General features: G+C 31.1%; 2 protein-coding genes across 6 annotated transcripts; one reads left to right on the top strand and one right to left on the bottom strand.

Annotated features, from left to right (window-relative positions):
- Positions 1-1,891: 1,891 nt before the first annotated feature.
- On the top strand, positions 1,892-3,199 carry LOC116843379 (ATP synthase subunit O, mitochondrial). The gene is made up of 4 exons (XM_032813766.1): positions 1,892-2,062; positions 2,202-2,246; positions 2,429-2,539; positions 2,635-3,199. Exons 1-4 carry the CDS (start codon positions 2,042-2,044, stop codon positions 3,079-3,081), a joined length of 624 nt encoding a protein of 207 aa, XP_032669657.1. The 5' UTR covers positions 1,892-2,041; the 3' UTR covers positions 3,082-3,199.
- A 614-nt stretch (positions 3,200-3,813) lies between these two features.
- On the bottom strand, positions 3,814-9,670 carry LOC116843378 (WD repeat-containing protein CG11141). Of its 5 annotated transcripts, none has more exons than XM_032813765.1 (10): positions 9,420-9,670; positions 8,795-9,027; positions 8,551-8,730; positions 8,311-8,442; positions 8,058-8,218; positions 7,841-7,976; positions 7,431-7,734; positions 7,207-7,360; positions 4,993-5,744; positions 3,814-4,809 (listed from the first exon to the last, which is right to left on the bottom strand). In XM_032813765.1, the coding sequence occupies exons 2-10, from the start codon at positions 9,017-9,019 to the stop codon at positions 4,706-4,708; spliced, it is 2,148 nt and encodes a 715-aa protein (XP_032669656.1). In that variant the 5' UTR covers positions 9,020-9,027; positions 9,420-9,670; the 3' UTR covers positions 3,814-4,705. The 5 variants fall into 5 exon arrangements, with proteins under 5 accessions (XP_032669656.1, XP_032669654.1, XP_032669653.1 ...); XM_032813763.1 differs by having other exon boundaries at positions 4,897-5,744; positions 9,149-9,637; XM_032813762.1 differs by having other exon boundaries at positions 4,897-5,744; positions 9,159-9,636.
- Between the last annotated feature and the right edge of the window lie 336 nt (positions 9,671-10,006).

A 10,006-nucleotide genomic window follows, 5' to 3' on the forward strand; every position in this document is an offset into this window, starting at 1 on the left:
GCGGAAACGTGAAAAGTGAAAAGTTTCACGTGAACTTGTGATCACATAACTCGGCGAAATGTGGAAACGTGAAACTTTTCACGTGAACTTGTTAGCCATGAAATGTGCTGGTGGAAAAGTGAAAATCTAGTGACATGATGAATACGGAATATATTATGCTACTGCTATGATGAGATACAGGAAACATAACAATCCTAAGATTATAGCAATGTTTTTAAGGTTATATGTTCTACAGCCGATGGATATAGTTGATTTGGCCAATATTGAAATATATAGGAACCATGTTTAGTGATTTGTGCTTTTCACGCATAGAGTTACTTGATTGCGTGAACAATGAAAAAGTTCACGTGAAATCGATAGAGCGAAAAGTGAAAAGTGAAAAGTTCCATTCGAAGTTAGGTGATCGCTGCCCAGGACTGGTATTCCGTTACCGTTGTTCCGACAGTTGTCGGATCAGTAGGCGTCGTTGCGCAGTTTTTCCACGGTATAAAAAAAGCTGCGCAACGACGCCTACCGATTCGACAACTGTCGGCACGCGGGAATGGAATAGTACCCCTGGGTAGTGATCACGTAACTTCGAGCGGAACTTTTCACTTTTCGCTCTATCGATTTCACGTGAACTTTTTCATTGTTCACGCAATCAAGTAACTCTATGCGTGAAAAGCACAAATCACTAAACATGGTTCCTATATATTTCAATATTGGCCAAATCAACTATATCCATCGGCTGTAGAACATATAACCTTAAAAACATTGCTATAATCTTAGGATTGTTATGTTTCCTGTATCTCATCATAGCAGTAGCATAATATATTCCGTATTCATCATGTCACTAGATTTTCACTTTTCCACCAGCACATTTCATGGCTAACAAGTTCACGTGAAAAGTTTCACGTTTCCACATTTCGCCGAGTTATGTGATCACAAGTTCACGTGAAACTTTTCACTTTTCACGTTTCCGCCCTAGGAGAAAAGTTACTTGATCGCTACCCTAGTCCAGACTCTGTATTCTAGGGTCTCTAGTACTAACGTTTTGACGATGTAAACCAGGCCTATAGAATTTCAGTCCTAGCAGTGAATTTCGGAACTCAGTCTCTATTGAATGGTAGTAGCATTGAATATATTGGTTCCCGGTCACCGTGAGATTGAAGGAAACGAAGAAGCGGATAAATTAGCCAATACAGCTGCGGAAAATTCTATAATTAAAATCCCCAATAAAATCCATCTTTTGTGGAGACATCATTTCTAATCTTTCTCTGGACTTCAGGAAAAGCACAGAATTATCTTGAAGAACAATTTTCGTTTAAAGGTCAAAGACCGCTCTCGCATCAATAATCTTTCAAACAGGCTCTGGTTTGAGGAATACAAGTTTGTTAAAAAGAATGTTTTCTCCTTGATTGCACGTATGAAATCGTTTCATATTAGAACGAGTATTCACTTGTTATGGCTCCTGCACACAGGACGTGGTAATACTTGCCGCGCGGCGGAAGTTCGCGCAACAGCCAATCAATATGCTGCTTTCCGTAATAACCTTCTAGCTCTTATGGAAAAACAGCATATTGATTGGCTGTCGCGCGGACTTCCACCACGTGGCAGCATTATCGCGTCCTGTGTGCAGGAGCCATTAGACAAGAACATAATATCTGAAGAATTCTGTCCTTGCGGAGCGGAAAATAAAAACATCACATTTAATTCTCATGCAATTTATATCATGACGAAAGTGATAAACTAACCACTCAATTATTTATGGAAAATGTAACACCCTGGAATGACTTATCCCAAAAGGCGTTTGAAAAAACAACAAAGATATTCACAATATTATCAAAATTTCTAAACAAGATTAAATACATACTCTGAATTTACCGCCAAGCGCCATCTACGACAGAAATCATTATTCGGAGCAATGGCGTAGTGGTTCGATAGATAGGTGCCTCGGCCATATATTGAACTGAACGTTGAATATATCTATTATATAATGGTATTTAACTGAACCAGTTTCTTACTTTTCCGATTTCAGCAAATAGTTGCGAGATTTGGAAAAATGTCTGTCAGCAGAATAATTGTGAGTACAAAAACATGATACAGGTGCATTCGAAACATGTTCAGTTTTTAAAATATATTTATTGCCATGTCAATTGTATCATTGCTATTTTACTAATTACATGGATTGCGTTTGTAAGTGTCAATATTTTCCGTTATAGGCACGAAATTTCTCTTCGTCGGTCATTACACAACAACTTGTAAAGGTAATATTTATAGTTCACAAGACAAATGTATTTTCTAAAACTGAAAGCTTTACATATTTTAGTTTCTATATTTGTAACTTTCTGTAATTGTAACTTTCATATAAATTTTTCATAAATATAATGTGTCACATTTATACACACAAAAAAATATATAATACTTTATTTTTTCATGTGCAACATAGCCTCCAATTCAAGTTTTTGGATTAGAAGGCAGATATGCAACAGCTCTTTTTTCAGCTGCATCCAAACAAAAGTCTCTTGATGCAGTGGAAAAGGATTTGGTTAATTTTCAGGTATAATTATTGTATAAATAGTTATTATCTTTGTATATATATTTATTTATAATATATTTATAATCTATTTTTTAATGTGTATATATCAAAAATAGGATCTCCTGAAAAAAGATACTAAATTAGCAGAATTTATAAAAGATCCTTCAATAAAACGGAAAGATAAGTCAGAAACTTTTAAAGTTATTGGTAGTAAGGTTAGTATGAATGGAGCTACTGCAAACCTGTTGACATTACTAGCAGAGAATGGCAGATTGGGGAAAATCAATCAAGTCATTAATTTGTATAAATTAATCATGGCTGCTAATAGAGGAGAAGTAGTGTGTGAAGTGGTTACTGCTAAACCACTAGATGTGGATATGAAGACAAAATTGGAATCAGCTCTCAAAGGTTTTTTGAAGAAAGGGCAAACTATTTTGCTCACAACCAAAGTAGATCCTTCTATTATTGGTGGTATGCTTGTGTCAATAGGTGACAAGTACGTAGATATGAGTGTGGCTAGTAAAATTAAAAAGTATAGTGATCTCATCCAAGCTACGGTATAATTGATTGAGATATTTTTCTGGTAAGATAAAGTAATAAAGCACACTCCATCACATATAACTGTATTTGAATGTTATATGTAAGTTATTGAACAATGAATAAAATATAAACTTCAACATACAAATGTGTAATTATTATAAAATAAAATATAACAATATAATTCTTGTATAGTAGTCATATAATAGTTATATAGTTCTTGTATAGTATTCATGTTTGATTAATATAATATTAAACATTTTCAATGTGTGTGTTTATACTTATCAATTATAAATGGCTTAATATTAATTATGCTAAAATTGAGAGAGAATGACTAGTATTATCTTCCAATATCATTATTATATAAAATATAGCAATACAAATGTAAATGTATATTTGTATACTTCTGGTATTTTAAACTTGTAGCAGCTTTATTTCTTTATAACTTAAAAAGCATTTTTATAATTGACAAAATTACTTGATACAATTACATAGATATTTTGTTATCTATTTCAACAATAATTTGTAGTTTTTTATATAAAATATAATGCATTAATAACTAAAATAAATCAGATAGTATAGGATTCTTATATATAATATTTTAATATATAATATTTTATATATAATATTTTAATTTTTCTTATTTAAAAACAAGTATATATTAAAGTGGATATCAATAAATGATTGTGTAAAACATATAATAATGTAGTAATGTAGGAAATATGTAATAATGTAGGAAATATCAAATCTATAATATATAAGATGGAACTATTGATTTTATACTAGAACTTATAAATTTGTAACACAAGGATGTATCGCCAAATGTGGCAGAATTCACATTCAGAATGTCAACATGCAATAATTTACAAGATAATGTTAAAGTTTTGTTTAATTGCATTATCTTTATACATTCTTAAAGTAAATAGTAAATAAATTTACACTAAATGTAAGAAAGAAAATAAGTACAGTTAAAAAAGCAAACCTATCATTTTGTAATTATATAAATGCAGATAACCTTTCTAGGAATATGCTTAATAAATATAGAATATCTCTGTAAAAATATTACTTAATTATATTAAATTTGTCAAATATAGTATAATACTGAGGATTGCATTTTACACATAAATTTTCAAAAAGCATAACAAAATGTGACTGTATAGATGTATTATATTTCAACAAAATACTACTTGTATAGTATTTATATTTGATTAATATAATAATAATTTACAAAACATTTTCAATGTATGTGCGTTTATACTCGTCAATTATAAACTGTTTAATATTAATTATACTAAAATTGAGAGAATGACTAGTATTATCTTCCAATATCATTAATTATATGTAGAGTAAAATTTTATCTACTAGAAAGTAACTCTATTTACTTTCTCTTTCTTGGTAAAGAATAAATGTATATTATCTTGTAATTCATTTTACGTTCATAACATCAATATTACTTGTTACAAATATATTGGTTTTAAACAAAACATCTATTTTGACCATAATTTATAATATCGTCAATTCATAATAACTAAAAAATAAATAAAAATTTAACAAAATCATTGTTGTGTATCACATAACTATCAAACTATTGTTTTCTACTAATATGTTGATTGCAATATACAAGAAATAAGATAACTTCTGCATACAATTCTATATTAAAATATTATGAAATGTTGGTATATCGTCCTTAACTAAGACCCAATCTCCTTCTTCTTCTTCAAGAGCAGCAGATGTGGCAGATTCCTTTGCCAAAGCTACAAACACAAAAATATCATCATCGATTGTGTTATATAAATAATATATTAATACTTATTTCAATGAGTGATTCTTTAATTACCTACCATTAAATTGAACTTCTAATTCATGATGATCTAGCGATTGTACTTGTCTAAAGTCAATGAAACTATTACCAGCTGGTGGGGTATCGTCCAACTTACTTTGTAAAAGCGTTTTTCTACATTCTCCTAGATCTTCCAATCTCTTTAATTCGGTATGATAGCTGACATCTTCCTCTCCTGACTCAGTTTCTGTATGATCACTTTGTTCTTTTTTTTCATTTGCACTCTGCTCTTCGTCCTCTACATCGTTAGGATGTACATTGCAATTAATATACGTTATAGTATCCATACGATTGGACATATTTGAATCGTCATTTTCTATTTGACTGTTTTTCATATATTTCGATAAGACTGAATCAAAATCGAGAATATTAGCTAATAGCTTTTCCTTATTTTCTACATCTCGTTGGATTCTTTCCAGATCACGATCTGATTTTAGTACACAGTTATCATCTATACTCAACGATAATAACGAGGAGTGGGTCGTCATCATTGCTTCGTTGGCATTTGTGTTATCAATACTTAGGTTACTCGACGAATATTCTGTAGTGGATGGCGATATGACATGGCCGTTTTCGTTTACCGTTTTATTATGGGACTTTCTCTGTTTTCTCTTAGGTGTGAAAACAACGTCTTCAAATTCCTGTTGACCGATTTTTCGGAATAATTCTCGACGATCATTGCTCTTTTCATCTTTTACACTTTTTCTTCTATCTTTATGTTCCAATATTGTATTAATATGCGTTATAAGAGGAATATTTAAATCTAATGGAACTATTGGTGGTATTTCCACAGCTTCTTCCGCGCTAACAACTGTATTATCGTCAGCATTAATAGTAACTGGTGCAATGCTGCAATGTGATTCATTTTCATTAACTTGCTAACATTAATAACATCAGGTTTTAAAAAGTTTTCTTTAAAAAGTAACTTATTATCGTTATTTATTTTACCATTATTAATAAAGTTGTTTATTATCATTTTACTTAAGAAATACGTTGTTACAATTTTCCGTTACTTCATCAAAATTAAAAATTTTTTTCACTATTATGTGTTCCATATATGTGTATTTTATGTATATAATGATAAAAATATTTATCGTTATCTTCATTAAAAAATGTAATTGTGTTACCATTATTAAGGAAAAATACATTGTTATCAAATTGTTATGAAAAAAAAATGTATTTTTGTAACGGTGTCACGACGTTACAAGTAACGTCCCAGACAGCACAATGTCCAAAACTGGGACATAAGATGTTTTTAAGACATCTTTAAGACAACTTGAATTCCTTGTCCACAATCTTGCTTTAATTCTTAAGCCGTAAGAAATTGATCAACCACAGTTGATTATTTTTAAAATAATATATTGTGGTTGGTCAATTTATTAAGGCTTAAAGATTTAAACAAGGTTGTGGACAAGGGGAAAGACGTCTTATGTCCATACGTTTTAAAGTCGACTTAAAGACATCTTATGTTCCAGTTTTGGACATGTGTGCATCTAGGTTACTTCCTAACCTTGAATAACATCAATGTTTTAACACTAAGTGATATATAGGTTTGGTGATATAATGATTTGATTTCAATACTGTGTTTGGACATTCAAAAACCAATTCTCCTATTAACCTTTAGATCGTCAGAAAGTCTAAATATAGCGCGATAGATATTTTGTACATGATATATCTATCCCCTTGTCCACAACCTTGCTTTAATTCTTAAGCCGTGAGAAATTGACCAATTATTTTTAAAATAATATATTGTGGTTGGTTAATTTATTATGGCTTAAAGATTAAAGCAAGGTTGTGGACATAGACATAATATACATAAATTCCGCATACAGCCAGAAAAGTGAAGCCAAAATGTACAGCCCCTCTGTTCTCTGTCTTTTGTTGTACAAAGTATATAATCAAATTTAAGTAAGACTTTTGCTTGCCAGTCTAATCGGGGTACCGTTGCGCTCTATAATATTATGAAAACGAGAAATCGATGTATGCGCAACAAAAAAAATAAAAAAGTAGGGAGAAAATTATAGCTCTTCTATTCTCGCTCTCTTTCTAGATGTTGACTTCACTCAATTAGACGATAGAACAAAAGGTGTTCAGAATCCATGTATACTATGTCCATGGTTATGGACAAGGGGTTAGATATAAGGTACAACTTTAGATAACTTTCTTTGCGGATTTGAATACTTAAAACCCTGATATAAAGGGATTTAAACTTAAACATCTACCTTTGTTTTGAACTGCATTGAGAAGAAAGTATCCAAATTATATTAAAACTAAGTGTATATGTATATTTGAAAATTATTTTCTAACTTACCCTACAGTTTGAATAATATTGGTTGAATCAATTTTATGAAAGGGAATAGCTGGTACTACAGTACTCTCCTTTAATTTTGAAGTTAATTCTAATAAACCAGTGACAGGTTTACTATATTCTGCAAATGATAAAGGATCCAACGTGTTTGTTTCTCCTGTTATGAAAACAAAAATTCACAATAACTCACTAATTATATTCGATTACATTCTAGAAATAATAATTACCTGATGTAAAATTATTATCTTCCGGATAATGAGCTATACGCAAAATATTTCTTTCTCCTTCCAATATAAATATTTCGTCTTTAGTACAAGTTACATCGGTAACGCGCCTTAAATCAGTTACAACTGATGTTATCGCGATAGTATATGGATTTACTACATAAATTACATCATCACTGTATGTTATTAATAAATCATCACAAAATGGTAATACAATGCCAAAAGAAGGTTCACTACGATTTTTCCTCGATCCTACTGGCGCGGGATTTAATAACTCTACTTCTGTATGACTGGATCTGACTGCGTCCTGTACGAAATATATTTACAATTTAATAAAAATTACAAAATTGATTTACAATAAGTTAAAAAATAATTACTAGGAACATTTCTCATATTAAATTTTAACCCGGTACCTTGAATATGAGTGTTTTCAATACAGTTCCAACTTTATCAGCTTGCCATAAGCGCAAGCCTGGTCTACTAGCATAGATAATTGGTTCTTGCACATAATTCTGTCGAGAACCAAATACTGCACCTAATTTACCTAATCTGTAGATGCCAAAATATCATTTTATATTTCTTTAATACTTACGTTACAATATGTATGTGTGCAATTTCAAATATACTAACGTTTTACGTTCTTTTTGGCCAACTTGTATTACTTTTCCATTTTCATTTCTATTTACCAAAATTGTACGTAATGTAGTTGAAACCAATAATAAACCTTGTTGGTAACTCAACTGTACCACTGAATATTTTTCATTTAATAACTGTGATGACTTAGATAAATGCTATAGAAAATAATGCAAAATGTTCAATGATTTCTATACTTGTAAAAAATAGAATTATATAAGAACAGATTTTTTATATTTATTATACATACCATATAAAAATCAATCTCTGTTAAAACTACTAGACCATTCTCATCTCCACTAAATAATTTCATACCATTTTTAGACCACTCAACTGCTGTCACTGCATTTTTATGCAAACCATTTATGCTATACCTTTCCACCTTATAAATAATGTTAATAAGACATTTACTTAATTATTATAATATACTTAATTTACAATGATACTTAATTTTACAATGATACAAATCTGAATTGATATAGTTCTTTACCTGCTTTTTTTGTTTTGGTTTTAAACTATCTGGTAATGTATCTGGTGGACTTTTGGGAATTTGAAAAACTGTAATTACTCCATTCTCATTACCAGCAGCAACCATATAATCAACAGTAGATATTACTTGCACACATGTGATCTTGGAATATGCATTCTTTGAGAAAAAGAAATGTATTGTCTATTTTAACTTAATTTATAATGTTTGAAGAGGAAAATAGTTAAAAAAAATTTTTTTTATATACCTCACAACGAAGCCTTTGTAAATCCTGCTTTTCTCTATTATACCAGTAGACAAGTCCACGATTAGTCCCAATAGCAATAAACTCAGGAAGTGCAGCAATGCAAGTAAAACTGACATCTTGCATAAAAATTCCAGTTTGTATCTTGGCAGGTATTTGTTGTAAGAGCATAGAAAGCGGTGCCCATTCTCTCAATGGACCACCATCTTCACATATAGGTGTTGCCATTGCTACAACTATATATTTCACAATAACATTATTATTTAATTATACAAATTTTATAAAAAACTAGAAAAAAAATTGTGTAACATAATATAACCTCTAATATAAATGATAAAATTTTACTGATAATCTTACATGCGTATACCTAATTAATGTACTTTACTTGACGCACAATTACAATATGCAGTATTGATACATTTAAAATGTATTTTTACAGTATACATAAAAATAGGATTATTCACTCGGATTTAGGTTAAGCTGATAAACGATAAAAAAATAGCTTGTGGAAATCAATGAACTATATAATCCTTATGATTTTTTTTCTTTTCAATATATCGTAACGTTTTCATTATAACGAAACATATGCAATTATGTGTGTGCACTAGTATACTACAAGTGTACGCACGCGTTTTTTATTGACGTCTGTAACTGAAAGCGGGAAGAAGGTAACAAAACACATATCTGTCGTTCCCAGTGAACATAAAGCCCATTGCACATGAAATGACATTGCTATATATGTATAGCATAAGATCGTATGGACTAACAAACATCGAATATTGAGCATCAAGTGTTATGTCCCGACAGGTTGCGGCCACGCTGCCGTGAAGAATAGCGCTTGAACCCTAGCACGGGATCAGATCGCAATTTTTTGGGCCAAACGAATCGCGTGATTCTACCCGGGGATCCGTGCGATCAAGGGTAGTCGCGATGGATTTCGCGCAAGACACATAGTATAAGCCTTCGGGTGCTATTTCACTTGTCGTACGACAAACTTTTCGGATACGTTTATTGGTTGGCGAATAGAGTATTTCTAGGTTCTCTGTTCGTCTAGGGTCTCTGTTCGTCAACCAATGAACGTATCCAAAAAGTTGTCATACGACACGTAAAGCCCATTCTACAATTGCGTAAGCGTAGTCGTGAACGTAAGAGTCAACCAATCCGAATGTTTTATTCAATGATTGCTTTACTCTGATAGGGTCGTAATCACTTACA

Source organism: Odontomachus brunneus, unplaced genomic scaffold (assembly GCF_010583005.1).
Source record: "Odontomachus brunneus isolate Ranch 3 - 2012 unplaced genomic scaffold, Obru_v1 Obru_scaffold_032, whole genome shotgun sequence".
In the NCBI taxonomy this organism is placed as follows: domain Eukaryota; kingdom Metazoa; phylum Arthropoda; class Insecta; order Hymenoptera; family Formicidae; genus Odontomachus; species Odontomachus brunneus.

Coding starts and splice junctions, on each gene's coding strand:
- LOC116843379 (XM_032813766.1), top strand. CDS start 2,042: ATGTCTGTCAGCAGAATAATT. Junction 2,247..2,428: donor TTACACAACAACTTGTAAAG/GTAATATTTATA, acceptor TGTGCAACATAG/CCTCCAATTCAAGTTTTTGG. Junction 2,540..2,634: donor AGGATTTGGTTAATTTTCAG/GTATAATTATTG, acceptor TATCAAAAATAG/GATCTCCTGAAAAAAGATAC.
- LOC116843378 (XM_032813763.1), bottom strand. CDS start 9,019: ATGGCAACACCTATATGTGAAGATGGTGGTCCATTGAGAGAATGGGCA. Junction 8,731..8,794: donor TACAAAGGCTTCGTTGTGAG/GTATATAAAAAA, acceptor AAGTTAAAATAG/ACAATACATTTCTTTTTCTC. Junction 7,361..7,430: donor AGATAATAATTTTACATCAG/GTAATTATTATT, acceptor TTTTCATAACAG/GAGAAACAAACACGTTGGAT.